Source organism: Balaenoptera acutorostrata, chromosome 10, assembly GCF_949987535.1.
Source record: "Balaenoptera acutorostrata chromosome 10, mBalAcu1.1, whole genome shotgun sequence".
In the NCBI taxonomy this organism is placed as follows: domain Eukaryota; kingdom Metazoa; phylum Chordata; class Mammalia; order Artiodactyla; family Balaenopteridae; genus Balaenoptera; species Balaenoptera acutorostrata.
The window spans coordinates 43,102,361-43,118,732 of record NC_080073.1 but is presented as its reverse complement, the minus strand read 5'-3'; the positions used below and the strand labels follow the sequence as shown (position 1 = coordinate 43,118,732).

The 16,372-nt window shown below is 49.4% G+C and overlaps 1 protein-coding gene and 1 pseudogene across 1 annotated transcript; both read left to right on the top strand.

Moving 5' to 3' along the window:
* Positions 1 to 3,750: 3,750 nt before the first annotated feature.
* TMEM42 (transmembrane protein 42) lies at positions 3,751 to 7,276 on the top strand. Its single transcript, XM_057554989.1, has 3 exons — positions 3,751 to 3,992; positions 5,860 to 6,006; positions 6,619 to 7,276. Exons 1-3 carry the CDS (start codon positions 3,801 to 3,803, stop codon positions 6,757 to 6,759), a joined length of 480 nt encoding a protein of 159 aa, XP_057410972.1. The 5' UTR covers positions 3,751 to 3,800; the 3' UTR covers positions 6,760 to 7,276.
* Positions 6,968 to 10,684, top strand: LOC130709118 (protein SET-like; annotated as a pseudogene).
* Positions 10,685 to 16,372: the final 5,688 nt, after the last annotated feature.

Below are 16,372 nucleotides of genomic sequence, written 5' to 3'. Positions count from 1 at the left end.
GTGAGAGAGGATGGCAAGTAAGGACTAACATGAAAACTTACTGAATGGAAAAAAAGAATGCTGCTGGACAGTATGTGCACTGTGAAATCAGGTTTAGAAAAAAAAAGCCCCATACATATTATATGAACTATTTTTTAATGTGTACTATATATGAAACTATACATAGAGAAAAAGATCTGTAAGAACAATGACTTTCCTGGAGGGCAGAAGTAGGCCTTTATATACTGCAACAGCAGTTTATTTTCAAACAAATGTATACTTCTTAAACAAAAACATTTTAAAAGTATTTAAGTGCATTGGAAATTGGAAGTAATGTTAATCCTGATTATCTGAGCAGGGTGATTATTGATGACATGTTCTTCTAATTATACTTTCTAAATTTCCTACAATGAGCATGTATCCATCTGGGCCATTTGATTTGTCAGAAGCCCTAATTAGGGGACCTTCAAGAGGGCTGAGGAGTAAGACATAGAGATCACCTTCCTCCCCACAAATACATCAAAAATACATCTACAGAACACCTACTGAACGCTGGCAGAAGACCTCAGTCTTCCCAAAAGGCAAGAAACTCCCCAAGTACCTGGGTAGGCAAAAGAAAAAACAGAGACAAAAGATTAGGGACAGGACCTGCACCACTGGGAAGGAGCTGGGAAGGAGGAAAAGTTTCCACACACTAGGAAGCCCCTTCACTGGGGGAGACGGGTGGGTGGCGGCGGGGAAGCTTCGGAGCCACGGAGGAGAGCGCAGCAACAGGGGTGCAGAGGGCAAAGCAGAGATTTCCGCACGGAGGATCGGTGCCGACCAGCCCTCACCAGCCTGAGATGCTTGTCTGCTCACCCACCAGGGCGGGTGGGGGCTGGGAGCTGAGACTCGGGCTTCGGAGGTCAGATCTCAGGGAGAGGACTGGGGTTGGCTGCGTGAACACAGCCTGAAGGGGGCTAGTGAGCCACAGCTAGCCAGGAGCGAGTCTGAGAAAAAGTCTGGACTTGCCTAAGAGTCAAGAGACCATTGTTTCAGGGTGCACTAGGAGAGGGGATTCCTTCCCTGTCTGCCCACAGAAGGCAGAGCACCGCCTAAACGATCTCCAGAGACAGGTACAAGCCGCGGCTATCAGCTTGGACCCCAGAGATGGGCATGAAACGTTAACTCTGCTGCTGCAGCCACCAAGAATCCTGTGTGCAATCACAGGTCACTATCCACACACCCCCGGGAGTCTGTGCAGCCCGCCACTGCCAGGGTCCTGTGATCCAGGCACTAGTTCCCCAGGGGGAACACACAGTGAGCCTCAGGCTGTTGCAACATCACGCTGGCCGCTGCTGCAGGCTCGCTCCACATTCCAATTATAACTTCCATACCCCTCCCTCCCCACAGCCTGAATGAGCAAGAGCCCCCTAATCAGCTGCAGCTTTAACCCCATCCTGTCTGGGCAGGAACAGATGTCTGAGGGCGACCTACACACAGAGGCGGGGCCAAATCCAAAGCTGAACCCCAGGAGCTGTGCGAACAAAGAAGAGAAAGGGAAATCTCTCCCAGCAGCCTCAGGAGCAGCAGATTAAATCCCCACTATCAACTTGATGTACCTGCATCTGTGGAATACCTGAATAGACAACGAATCATCTCAAAATCGAGGCAGTGGACTTTGGGAGCAACTGTGGACTTGGGGTTTGCTGTCTACAAATGATTTGTTTCTGATTTTTATGTTTATCTTAGTACAGTTTTTAGCACTTGTTATCATTGGTGGATTTGTTTAGTGGTTTGGTTGCTCTCTTCTTTTTTTATTATCATTATTATTTTTTATTTTAATAATTTTCTTTTATTTTTTTTCTTTCTTTTTTCCTCCCTTTTCTTCTTCTGAGCCGTGTGTCTGACAGGGTCTTGGTGCTCTGGCCTGGTGTCAGGCCTGAGCCTCAGGTGGTAGAGCCAAGTTCAGGATATTGGACCACCAGAGACCTTCTGGCCCCATGTAATATCAATCGGTGAGAGCTCTCCCAGAGATCTCCATCTCAATGCTAAGACCCAGCTCCACCCAACGGCCAGCAAGCTCCAGTGCTGGACGCCCCATGCCAAACAACTAGCAAGACAGGAACACAACCCCACCCATTAGCAGAGAGGCTACAGGAAACCATAAAAAAGATGAAAAGACAACCCTCAGAACGGGAGAAAATATTTGCAAGAGAATCAATGGACAAATGATTAATCTCCAAAATATATAAACAGCTCATGCAGCTCAATATTAAAAAAACAAACAACCCAATCCAAAAATGGGCAGAAGACCTAAATAGACATTTCTCCAAAGAACATATACAGATTGCCAACAAACAGACGAAAGGATGCTCAACATCACTAATCATTAGAGAAATGCAAATCAAAACTACAATGAGGTATCACTTCACACCAGTCAGAATGGCCATCATCAAAAAATCTACAAACAATAAATGCTGGAGAGGGTGTGGAAAAAAGGAATTCCTGTTGCACTGTTGGTGGGAATGTAAATTGATACAGCCACTATGGAGAACAATATGGAGGTTCTTTAAAAAACTAAAAATAGAACTACCAAATCACCCAGCAATCCCACTACTGGGCATATACCCTGAGAAAACCATAATTCAAAAAGAGTCATGTACCACAATGTTCATTGCAGCACTATTTACAATAGCCAGGACATGGAAGCAACCTGAGTGTCCATCGACAGGTGAATGGTTAAAGAAGATTGGCACATATACAATTGAATATTACTCAGCCATAGAAAGAAACGAAATTGAGTTATTTGTAGTGAGGTGGATGGACTAAGAGTCTGTCATACAGAGTTAAGTTAAGTTAGAAAGAGAAAAAAAAATACAGTATGCTAACACATATATATATGGAATCTAAAAAAAAACCAAACTGGTTCTGATGGATCTAGGGGCAGGACCGGAATAAAGACGCAGAGGTAGAGAATGGACTTGTGGACACGGGGAGGGGGAAGGGTAAGCTGGCACCAAGTGAGAAAGTGGCATTGACATATATACACTACCAAACGTAAAATAGATAACTAGTGGGAGGCAGCCGCATCGTACAGGGAGATCAGCTCAGTACTTTGTGGCCACCTAGAGTGGTGGGATAGGGAGGGTGGGAGGGAGACGCAAGAGGGTGGGGATACGGGGATATATGTATACATATAGCTGATTCACTTTGTTATACAGCAGAGACTAACACAACACTGTAAAGCAATTATACTCCAATAAAGATGTAAAAAAAAAAAAACGCCCTAACCACCCCTACCCCCCCCAGCCCCCCACCCCCGCTTTCTCGCTGAATCTGCCGGTCTCTAGCGCCCTCTGCCGAAGCATCTCTACGTTTTGCGCTTCTCGAACTAGAAGGTGCAGGCCAGACTCCTGGGGGTCTTGCTAAAATGCATATGCTAATTCAATGGATGTGGGGCGGAGCCTGGGATGGGGCGTTTTAATCATATTCCCACGGGAAGCTGATGCTGGACCACACAGAGTGACAAGGATTGAAACTGCTAGGCAGCGAAGAGTTATTCTACAACAGCAAGCACAGTACCGCAGTCAGCCTTGGACACCGGTCCAGCAGTGCTCCTCGGAAAGCCTAAACCTAACACGGAAAGCCGCCCACCCTCGGGAGAAGGCTGTCTGTCGCTCGGCCGGCAGCCCCGCCCCTCGAGGCCCTCGCGGAGCCTCAATTGGTCACCCCTCTCACGTGAGCGTCTCATCACATGAGGCCGCCGTCCAATCGCGGAGCGCTCTCGGCTCAGCCGGTGGCTGGCGCGGCGGGCGCACGGAGAGGTGGTGGCGGGCACCATGGAGGGAAGGCGTCAGTTCGCCGGCGGAGGGGTGTGCGCGGCTGTCTACCCCGACGCCTCCGCCGGATTCCCCCCGCACCTCCAGGCGGGCGCAATGCGGCGCCGCTTCTGGGGCGTGTTCAACTGCCTGTGCGCCGGCGCGTTCGGGGCCTTGGCTGCCGCCTCCGCCAAGCTGGCCTTCGGCAGCGAGGTCGAGCCGGGGGCGCTGCTGCGGCGGGCCGGCGGGTGGGGCCGGGGCAGGAGGGGCGCTACGGGGCAGCGGGGCTTCGGGATGGAGCGGGGCTGGGGGCGCAGGGGGCCGCCTCACCGCCGCTGGTCTGTTTGGTCCACTCCGCAGCCGGGCACTACTGACAGCGTGGGCAGGAAGGCATCCCTCGACTCCACATCACGCCCAACCCTCGTCCATTGTAGGTGGTAAGAGACGTCGGGGACTGAGGCTTGTTCCCTTACCAGGGACCTAAAATCTGTCCTCCGATTGGGCTAGTTCACTCTTGGGGAAGACGCACACCTCCTACATCCACTCTCTGCCTCTCATTTTAAGCCCTTTCTGCCCGAACATTTCTCTCCACGTGACTCTAAAGGTGAGACACCTGTTGCCCATCTCTTTAACTCCGTAGTTAATGGCTGTTTTGACTGGTCTCCCTTGCTGGCGGAAACTTGGGAATTTGGGATACCCTAGGTATAAGGGAGACTGAGAGAAACATTCTGGACATAACCCCGATGTTGAGAACTCCTTAACTGCCTCCCCATGTCTGCTAAGGTGTACCTTTGCCTCTCCCATCGCAAGTCATACGCCACCTTCCGCTTGTTAAAGAGATTTCATTGCATCTGCAACCCAGGGTTAGGCCCTGACCTGGACAGTAGACAGGTTGATTCTTTAGGTTTAAGCTAATCCAGTGGGAGCTGCCATGCTCTAGGTTGGTATCCTGTTGGGTGTAATTCTTGGAGTAAGTGGTCCAAAGTGAGATGAGTGACTATGAGCCATGAGGTTTTCTAGTCTTCTCAGTTGTGCATCAGACTTTCATAAGCCTTTACGTAAGCAGGCTGGCACTGGCACATAAAATGCTTCTGTGTAAATTATACAGAGACACTCCTTTCTCAAGACTCTGTATATTCAGCTGCTGATGAGAAGTAAGAGGATGAGGTATAGATGGGCACCATCCCCAGGGGAAGCAGCTCTGTCTGCAGGCAGGTTTATAACTCAAAACCAAGCAAGGGGTCTGCATATCCTTTGTGTAGGAGGCTTCTAAAGATCCTCTCTTCTTTCAGTACTCTCCTTTAAAAACAAAAGAAAAAAATCTGCAAGTTCTCCAAGTGATGCCTGGGGTCACCAGTCAAATAGTCCCCCGTGTGGTTTCGCTAGGCATGGCTGTGTCCTAGTTCAGATCATGGAGTCACACTTCCTGGGCCTGAATCCTGGCAGCTCCCCCAAGCTGTGGCGCTTTAGGCAGGTTACTTAATGCCTCAGGTTCTTTATCTGTAAAATGAAGTTAAGGAATAAATGAAACTGTACTTAAAACACTTAGCACAGGGCCTGGTACAGAGTAAAAGCTCAAGAATGCCCAGTGGGACCAGCCTGAGTGGGTTTTAGCCTTCACAGAATGGGGGCAGGGGTGGGGGGGTGGGGAGACGCCTAATTCATGCTTTACCTGATCCCGGGAAGTGACGGCTCCGCCCCTGATTTACTCATCCCTCAGACGGAGCAATAACCACTTGGCCTGCTGAGACTGAACTTCATGCACTGGTCACTGTGAGGCCAATAAGGGACTGGTGTTCAATAGAAGATAACTGGTATGGATTCGTATTTTACTTCTGCCCAAGGTCACATGGCTGGCAAGATGGCCAAATAAGTGTCTTCTCTGAGGTTGTTTCAGCTGTTAAATGGGTGTGCTCCCTGCTGAGGGTTAAGTGAAGCCCTGTGCAGGAAAGCTCTGAGGACCCCCAGGCTGTGGTGGCCCGGCTGCCAGCAGTAACCATGACCCTGGGTACTGTGAGGGGGTCTGCTGGGCGTGCTTCCCCGGGGCTGGCCGTGGCTGCAGTGACGCTTTCTCCTGCAGGTGAACGTGGGCTTCTGCGTCTTAGGCATTATTGTGATGGCTACCACCAATTCTCTGATGTGGACGTTCTTTAGCCGGGGCCTCAGTTTCTCCATGTCTTCAGCCATTGCATCTGTCACAGTGACTTTTTCAAATATCCTCAGCTCGGTGAGTAGCCTGAGCGTACAGTTCCTCTGTCCCAAACCTGGGTTCTGGGAGGGTTCTGGGCGGGTTGTCCTCGGGCAACCCCTGCTTTCCCACATAGGAGAAGGGCCAGGAACTCAAGCAGAGGTTGGGCTGTGTCTTGACTCCCGGTGGCTGCTCCTCTAATCTCTAACTTGGAGGAATTCTCAAGTTAAATGGGGATGAAGTCCAACTGTCAAAAGCCTACTTGCTGCTCCTCAGGGGTCTGTGAACTCAGGCAGGAGATGTGGAGGGTCGAGGTTCTCTCCCAGATGGGGCTGAGCCGGTCAGCCCTGCAGTCCAGGCGGGGAGGACTTGGTGGACCAGCTGTGTGCTGGGCCTGGCTGCTGGCCTCTGCTGGGCTTTCTTGTGCACTTTGCTGGGTCCGATACTGTGAGGAGGTACCCTCCCCACTTCTCCAGGTGAGATATGCTGAAGGTAACAGATGGGTCTCAGGCCCAAGACTTGCAGCTCCAGACCTTTCCTCCCGCCCTAGGAGGGCACTCAGCCACAGGGGAGTCAGGTGGTGCCCACCCACCGTGGTCGCATCCTGCGGGCACGTGCCTGCCCAGCCTCACAGCTGTCTCTGTCCTGCAGGCTTTCCTGGGTTTTGTGTTGTATGGAGAGTGCCAGGAGGTCTTGTGGTGGGGAGGAGTCTTCCTCATCCTCTGCGGACTCACCCTGATCCACAGGGAGCTGCCACCACCCAGGAAGGCTCTTCCACACAAGCAGCAGTAGCGCCAGCGGGCTGGGCGGACCCGCTGGAAAGACAGCGATGGCGGCTCAGGCTCGGGTTGGCATGTGGGGACTGCTTCTCAGGGCGACCTGGGTGTGCAGCCTTCTGACCCTCGGCCAAAGAGAGATGCTTCCCAGGGAACCAGGCCTGTGACCAAGAAGCCTTGTGGGTGGACAGCTCCGGCCTCTGTCAGGGGAAGTACACCGCAGCATGTTCTGCCCGAAGCCTTCTCGGTCCGTCTGCTCGGTGCTGTTGATTCTCACGCTCCACAACCCACCCAGTGAGCCATGGCAGGTGCGGGAGACCCTGGGGTTGGTGGGCTTCCTGTATGGACTTGAAACCATTGCTGTAACTGCAGTCCTGTTGCCTAACAAAGGCCAGTCATGGAATTTTGGAATCAGTCACTGGTGGGGCTTTCGACAACTTCACACTGATATGTCGGGCCATCAGTGTCATGCTTCTGGATTATGGCAAGAGAAGGAAAACTAGATTAATAAATACTTTTTTTGTCAGTTAAAACTGCCAGGTGTGGAATCTTAATTCTTTCCTACTTTTTTTCCTTTCCTAATTTTTTGGAGTAAGAGCAACCAGGGTGAGCTGCAATTCCTGGAGGGGGAGTTGAAACTCCTCCCCCCGCTTCCAGACCTGGGGCTTGACTGCTCTCTGCCTGCCTGCGTGGTTCCTTCCTGACTTCACCCAGGCTGGTGCTCTTCAAATTCAGGAGCGTCTGTCCATTCTGTTGGTACCAAGGAGAAAAGCTTGACCTCACTTTGGGGGCCTAGTTTTATTTTACTTATTAGGAAAGGAAACTGGCCCAGAGGTTGCTCCCACCCCCTCATGTTACCTCTTCTGTCCTTTGGTCCTGTGACTTTTTTGTATCTTAGGCCATGTGAATCTAATTCCTAGTTCAAAACAGTCTGTTTGCTGCCTGCACCCTCTCCCCGTGCATAGCTTCAAGTGCGAGGCTCACCTGCTCCAGTTCCCCGGGGCTCCCCTGGCTGGCTGAGAGCCCTCTCAGCTCTCCTGAGCCTGACTGCCGGCCCCAGGTCTCCTTCCACATCCCCTGCAGGAGAGAGGGCCTTCTTAGCCACGAGGCTGGGGGAGAGAAGGGTCGTATCCAGCTGACCCCTCCTCCCCACGCACATAGCACCTTCATTGCTCTCCTCCGTTACTCGTAGCAGTTGCCGGATGCTCTCCAGAGCTGTTCTGTGGCTCCCAGTGACTTCGCTGTGGCCCAGTCCCCTCTCCAGCTGCTCCCTTGCTGCCTCCTTCCCTCCCCTACTCACCGTGCCTGAGTCACCCACACGTCTGCATCTCAGCAGTTCTCGAGGCCACCAGAGCCAGTCGTGCCTCCATGCTTTTGTGCCTGCTTTTCCGTTTGCCTTGGATTCCCTCCCCCTTCCCCTGTCCCTGGAAAACTCCTCCTTCATATCCAACAGGGCACAATTTGCTGTGCTTTCTGAGCTCCCACAGGGGCCAAGGCCAAGCTGTGATTCACAGAATGGTAATCGACTAGCCCCACTTTGACACATTGAAGCCTCCCAGCCTCACTGGGAGGGAGGTATTTTTTTTTAAATTTATTTTATTTTATTTACTTTTGGCTGCATTGGGTCTTTGTTGCTACGCGCGGGCTTTCTCTTGTTGTGGCGAGCGGGGGCTACTCTTCGTTGCGATGCACAGGCTTCTCATTGCAGTGGCTTCTCTTGTTGCAGAGCACAGGCTCTAGGCATGCGGGTTTCAGTAGTTGTGGCGCGCAGGCTCAGTAGTTGTGGCACACTGGCTTAGTTGCTCCACAGCGTGTGGGATCTCCCCGGACCAGGGCTCGAACCCGTGTCGCCTGCATTGGCAGCTGGATTCTTAACCACTGCGCCACAAGGGAAGAAGCCCAAAGGAGGTACTCTTGTTACTCTCATTTTAGAGGTGAGGAAACTAAGGCTCAGAGAGGTTGGGTCATTTGCCCAAGGTCACACAGCTAATGAATGTCCAAATCACTGTGTGATTCCAGGGTTTGGCTCTTAATCCGTATAACCATCCTGCCTCCCACTTCAGCACGTTAAAGCCCCGGAGAGGTCCTGTGGACGAGGATCCTGTTTTACAGTGTCTAATAGCGCTCCCCAAGTCTCACCTCCTACCCCTCTGAAGGTGATGCTCCCTGGAACACTCTTCACGTCTCCCTGGTCAAATCTGACCCCATTATTCTACCAGTGAGGAAGATGAAGGCCATTCAAGGCTCTGCAGGGTGTGTTCACATATGTGAGTCAGGCACCCATCCAAGGCCAGACGTGAAGGCTACTGAGAGCTGGTGGCCCGGCCTCCCTAAGCAGTTCATGAAAAGGGCAGGAAGAAGTCCATCTCGGAGCAGACGTTGTCACGAGGGGACCCAGCCTCCCATCCAGACGCCTGCCGGATACATAAAGATGCTTGAGGAAGAGGAGGCGGCTCGGGGAGACGGAGCAGCAGCTGGAGCAAGGAGCGTGAGTGAGGGAGCTGAGCCGCCTGCCGGTCCGTCGTCGCCTCCCCTCCGTAAGCAGGAGCCCAGGCCGGGCCGGCACACTGCCTCAGCCCCTCCCGCGTCTTCAGGCCGCAAGGGCAGCGCGTGAGCCAGGGGGAGGGAGAGCGAGCCAGCGAGCGCCAGGAGGAGGCGGCAGACGGGACCTCAGAAAAAGAACAGGAAGAAGCAATTGAACATATTGATGAAGTACAAAATGAAATAGACAGACTTAACGAACAAGCCAGTGAGGAGATTTTGAAAATAGAACAGAAATATAACAAACTCCGCCAACCATTTTTTCAGAAGAGGTCGGAATTGATCGCCAAAATCCCAAATTTGGGGGTAACAACGTTTGTTAACCATCCACAAGTGTCTGCACTGCTTGGGGAGGAGGATGAAGAGGCGCTGCATTATTTGACACGAGTCGAAGTGACAGAATTTGAAGATATTAAATCAGGCTACAGAATAGATTTTTATTTTGATGAAAACCCTTACTTCGAAAATAAAGTTCTTCCAAAGAATTTCATCTGAATGAGAGTGGTGATCCATCTTCAAAGTCCACTGAAATCAAATGGAAATCCGGAAAGGATCTGACAAAACGTTCAAGTGAAACGCAGAATAAAGCCAGCAGGAAGAGACAGCTTGAGGAACCAGAAAGCTTCTTCACCTGGTTTACTGATCATTCTGATGCAGGTGCAGATGAGTTAGGAGAGGTCATCAAAGATGATATTTGGCCAAACCCATTACAGTACTACTTGGTCCCAGACATGGATGATGAGGAAGGAGAAGGAGATGATGATGATGATGAGAGGAAGAAGGATTGGAAGATATTAATGAAGAAGGGGATGAGGATGAAGGTGAAGAAGATGAAGATGATGATGAGGGGGAGGAAGGAGAAGAAGATGAAGGAGAAGATGACTAATGGAACACTGATGGATTCTGACCTTCCTTTTTAAATTTTCTCCAGTCCCTGGGAGCAAGTTGCAGTCTTTTTTTTTTCTCCTCCTCCTCTTGTGCTCAGTCGCCCTGTTTTTGAGGTCTCTTTTCTCCTTTATACCGTGGCTCACAACTTATTTTGGGGGGAAATACCTTGAGCAGAATTCAGTGGGAAAAGAATCTCTACCCCTTTCTGTTCCAAATTCATTTTTATCCCGTCCTGTCTCAAAAAAACTTTATGGAATCAACACCACCATGCTCTGTGGGAAAAAAGAAAAACCTTCTGCTCCCTTAGCTCTGCTGGAAGCTGGAGGGTGCTAGGCCCCTGTGTAGTAATGCATAGAATTCTAGCTTTTTTCCTCCTTTCTCTGTATATTGATTGGGCTCAGAGATTACACTGTGTCTCTATGTGAATATGGACAGTTAACATTTACCAACATGTATCTGTCTACTTTCTGTTGTTTAAAAAAAAAAAACTTTAAAAAATGGGGTTATAAAAGGTCAGCAAAGGGGGGGTTTGAGATGTTTGGGTGGGTTGAGTGGGCATTTTGACAACATGGTTTCTCCTTTGACATGTTTAATTGTGATGTTTAACGGACATCCTTGCAGTTTAAGATGACACTTTTAAAATAAAATTCTCTCCTAGTGATGACTTGAGCCCTGCCACTCAATGGGAGAATCAGCAGAACCTGTAGGATCTTATTTGCAATTGACATTCTCTATTGTAATTTTGTTCCTGTTTATTTAAAAATTTTTCTTTTTGTTTCACTGGAAAGGAAAGATGATGCTCAGTTTTAAACGTTAAAAGCGTACAAGTTGCTTTGTTACAATAAAACTAAATGTGTATACACACACACACACACACACACACACACACACACAAAGTGTTTGGTGCTGACCCAGACCATCTCACTCTCAACAGATGTGCCTGCAGGAGACCACGGGACACAATGAGATGTTTGTCTAAGAGGAAGGTTTGTCATTTTTCAAAAATCAGAGAGATATGTGTCTCCATCTAAGAAGATGGGAAGTGTTCACTGTGTCTCTTTACTCATTTCAGAGGTATCGAATCTTGATAAGAGAATGAACTGTGTATCTGAATTTGTCTTTCTGGTGTGCACCCCGGATGATGGGTTGGAGTTTGTTTGCTCTGGAGCTGGCAATTTGATGTCCAGGTTCAACAGCCAATGGCCTGATAGGTCAGTGTTACTTTTTTTTTTTTTCTGGTTTTAAAATTTTACTTATTTCTTTTTAAAGCGTATAATTCAATAGTTTGTTATCATATTCACAAAGTTCTGAACCATCACCACTGTCTAATTCCAGAACAGCTTATCACCACAAAAAGAAACCCACACCATTAGCAGTCACTCTCTATCCACCTTCCCCCCAACCCTCTGGCAATCACTAATCTGCTTTCTGTCTCTATGGATTTGCCTATTCTGGACATTTCATATAAATAAAATCACACAACATATGGCCTTTTGTGTCTGGCTTCTCTCATTTAGCATAATATCAATATTTTAAAGGTGCATCCATGTTGTAACATGTATCAGTACTTTATTCCTTTTTATGACTGAATAATATTCCATTGTGTGGATGTACCACATTTTGTTTATCAGTATATCTTGTGATGGACATATGGATTGTTTCCACGTTGGCTGTTGGATAATTCTGTTAAGAATATTTGTGGGGGGCTTCCCTGGTGGCGCAGTGGTTGAGAATCTGCCTGCCAATGCAGGGGACACGGGTTCGAGCCCTGGTCTGGGAAGATCCCACATGCCGCGGAGCAAATAGGCCCGTGAGCCACAATTACTGAGCCTGTGCGTCTGGAGCCTGTGCTCCGCAACAAGAGAGGCCGCGACAGTGAGAGGCCCGTGCACCACGATGAAGAGTGGCCCCCGCTTGCCACAACTAGAGAAAGCCCTCGCACAGAAATGAAGACCCAACACAGCCAAAAATAAATAAATAAATAAATAAATGAATAAATAAATAAATAAAATTAAAAAAAATTTTTAAAAATAAAAAATAAATTAAAAAAAAAAAAAAAAGAATATTTGTGGGGACTTCCCTGGTGGCACAATGGATAAGACTCTGCGCTCCCAATGTACGGGGCCTAGGTTTGATCCCTGGTCGGGGAACTAGATCCCACATGCATGCCGCAACTAAGGAGCCCATGTCCTGCAACTAAGGAGCTGGCGAGCCATAACTAAGAAACCCTGGAGCTGCAATTAAGGAGCCCACCTGCCGCAATTAAGGAGCCCACCTGCTGCAACTAAGACCTGGTGCAACCAAATAAATATATATATATTTTTAAAAAGACTATTTGTGTATAAGTTTTTGTGTGGATTTGTGTTTTCAGTTCTGTTGGGTATATACGTCGGAGTGGAATTGCTAGGTCATATATAACTGTATTTAATTTTTTGAGAAACTGACTGCTTTCCAAAGCAGCCACGCCATTTTACATTCCAACCATCAAAATACGAGTGTTCTAATTTCTCCACCTTGTTGCTGACAATTTTTATTGTCCATAATTTTATGATAGTCATCTTAGTGGCACCTCATTGTGGTTTTGATTTGCGTTTCCATAGTGACTAATGATGTCAAGCGTCTTTTCTGTGCTTGCTGGTCATTTGTGTATCTTCTTTAGAGAAATGTCTTTTTAGAGCCTTTGCCCATTTTAAAACTGGGTTTCTTATATTTTTATTATTGAGTTGTAAAAGTTCTTTAAATAAAAGAAAAAGTTATTTAAATTGTCTGAATACAAGTGTATCTTATCAGGTATACGATTTGCAAATATTTTCTTTCATTCTGTGGATTGTCGCTTTCACTTTCTTGATATTGTCCTTTAAAGCATGAAAGTTTTTATTTTGATGAAGTCCAGTTTATCCATTCCTATTTTGCTTGTGCATTTGGTGTCATATCCGTTGCCAAATCAGAATATGACCCCAGATAATGCAGGGCCTGTTTTAGATCATTGAAAGGACTTTGACTCTGAGTGAGTGTGCGGAAGAGAGAGCTGGTCAGCCATATCTTAAAGGAGACCCTCTCATTGAGAGCAAACTACAGAGGGCAAGGGCAGCAGCAGAAAGACCTGTCAGGAGGCTGCTGCGTTGCAGATGAGGGAGAGGAGCCTTTGGTGGCAGTGGGGGTGATAAGAAGTGATCAGACTCTAATGCACTTTGAGGGCAGAGCCAAAAGGATTTGCTGATGGGTTGGATGTGCCTATGAGAGGAAGAAGTCAGTGATGCCTCCGTGGTTTGGGCCCCACTGTGTGCCAGGTGCTGGCGGCACTGAGAGATTCGTGGTGCAGAGCCTTTCCTCACACATGATCTCAATTAAATAACAGCTCTGTTAGTCCAGCTCTTCAAGAATTGATCTTCATGGTAACTGGAATGGCCAGCCACACGTGGGTGAGGTCACGGGGCCTCAAGTGTCAAGCAAGACAAAATAATAATAGTTGAGAGGTAAAAGAAAGTCAAGGGCCTTTAGTTCCTCCTTAAGTTTTGCAGATACTAAAACCCCCATCAGGTGGAAGAAGTTAACTGCGTGCTGACCACCAACACGTAGCTCCCAGACCAGCTGGAGCTGAGGATTGATAATACTGAGCCCGTGATACCACCTTCTTACCTCCCCATCAACCAATCAGAGAATTGTGCACAAGCTGATTGCACACCTCACAACCCTGTCCCTCACCTTGCCTTTTTTTTTGGTCGCACCACGCTGCTTGCGGGATTAGTTCTTAGTTCCCAACTAGGGATTGAACCTGCACCCTCAGCAGTGAAAGCGTGGAGTCCTAACCACTGGACTGCCAGGGAATTCCCTTACCTTGCCTTTAAAAACTCTTCCCCCAAAAGCCATCGGGAAGTTTGGGTCTTTTGAGTATGAGCTGCCCATTCTCCTTGCTTGACCCAGGTTGGGTGCATTGGCAAGAAATGCTGTACTTTCCTTCACTGCAACCTGGAGTCAGTAGATTGGCTTTACTGCGTTTGGGCTAGTGGACCTGGTTCAGTAACAAAGAGGTGGCACCTGATGGGCTACAACAGAAGTGCTGGGCTGAGCACTTAACGCCCATTTGTCTCAGCTTATCTGTGTAACCCCACAAGGTAGGTATGTTCACCCCCATCTTACAGGTAAGGAAACTGAGTCTCAGAGAGGCCCACGCCTGGCTGGAAACCCAGCTCTGCCCGGCTCTACCTCACCGCAATGTCAGATTCTGGAGCCAAAAAGAGACAACTGGGGAAATGAACATTCTCTTTTCTTTTTCCTTTTTTTATGGCTGCGCTGTGCGGCTTGTGGGATCTTAGTTCCCTGACCAGGGATTGAACCCGGCTCCCTGGCAGTGAAAGCGCAGAGTCCTAACCACCGAACTGCCTGGAATTTCCTCTCTTTTCTTTCTTTATTCCACATGGAGTGTTGCTGACAGGTCTGAAGTTTCTCCATGCTGACTTCCTGAGAAAGGAGATGCCATTCCTCACCACACGTTGCAGTTCCAGATGTGCAAACTCTGCTCTGGTGAGGCCTGGTGTTTACCTGTGGCTGGCGCTCTGCAGGCCCTGCAGACCTGGGACAGCGCACCTGCAGCTCACCTGCTCACGGGGTTCAGGGGCTGGACCATGCGGGTTCTGATCCTCAAGTCTGAGCCAGGAGTGTCTTCGCCTCCCTGGTCCTCAGTTTCCCCATCTGTAAAGTGGGAATGATATGGGATGCAGTGGGAGATGGGAGAGACCTGGCCCGTGGTGAGTCCTCCCTCCTCAGATGCTCCTGTTCCTTGGCTAGGAGCTGGGGGATGGCTGGGGAGGGGCAGAGAAAAGAGAAGAAACTCAGCTGGGCAGCTGCTTTAGAAGGGTCTGGGATGTTTCTAGAGATGAATCATAGGGCTGAGGTTTGCTGACACCATGGAAGTGTGGGCTGGAGGCAAGTGGGCAATAGTGATTAAAACACCACACCTGGGGTAATAGATAATGGAAATGGCTCAGCTGCTGGTTATGATTGGCTATATCTATGGGCATATGTGCAATTAGGGGAACAGATCTACAGATCTGGTGACAGGGAATGGGATAATGGGGAGGGTCTTGCTTCTTTAATGCCGTTTTTTAAGTTTTATAAATAGATTTAGTAGATCAGCTTTACAAGAGGGTATATGACACCACTTCCTGGGAGAGAGCTTTCATTCCTTCTCCAAAGGAGGGACAGGCGGAGAGTCTCCTCAGATGTGCTGGTGGACCTTACAGTAAGAACGGTCTCCATTCTCTTCAGCCAAGACGAGATAAGTACCTACTATGTTCTGCGCCGAGGGCCCCCTGCTCAGCATGGACGACAGGACGTCACGGTCCCCAACATCAGTGAGTATATAGTGCCCCCGAGTTCACGTGCATCCCTCTCACAAACATTTACCTTGTATCAGTCACCCACTCACTCAGCAAATAATGCCGAGTACCCACTATGTGCCAGGAAACATCCCAGGCTCCAGGAATCCACAAGTAAAGCAGTGCCTGGCCTCCCAGACCTGCCCGTTCTAGTGGAGGGAGTCGGACAGGAAGCCAACAAGAGCACAACGTCATTTCAGACAGGGACACATGGGCCCAAGAAACCAAAGCAAGAGGGTCAGGGCAAGGCAGGAGGCTTCTCCTGGGAGGTGGTCTCCCTGATGGGACCCACACCCCATGCAGGAGCCACCACTAAAGACCTGAGAGCAGGGTTCCCAGCGGGGGCACAGTGTGTGACCCCCAGGGAGGCCACACTGGCCATCAGCATTGTCATGAACTGTCTCTCTGAGGACCAGAGGCTGGTCATTGCAGGGAGGAGAGGGAGGGGACTGGGCGGGCTGGAGAAGCTGCACGGAAACCATGTGCAGGTTATAAGGAGGGGTTGGATTTGATCCCAAGAGCAGTAGGGAGTTCCCGGAGGTCATGACATAACCTGACCAACGTTTTCTTAAGTCCTCCGACAGCTGGCAGGGTGGGCGGTGACATCTGCCTCTTCCAGGTGAGAGAAACAGAGGCTAAGCCGCTGGCACTGGCTGCCCAAAGCCAATGAGCCTGTGCATCTGAGCAGAGCCCAGCGAGGGCTAAACAGGCAGGGAAAAGAAGCAGGTGGGGACACGTACGTGGCAGAGGCACCGGAAAGTGCCACACGCGGAGACAAGAGGGAGGCCTGGGTTCTGTTGTGGTGAACAGGGAGGCCGTGGA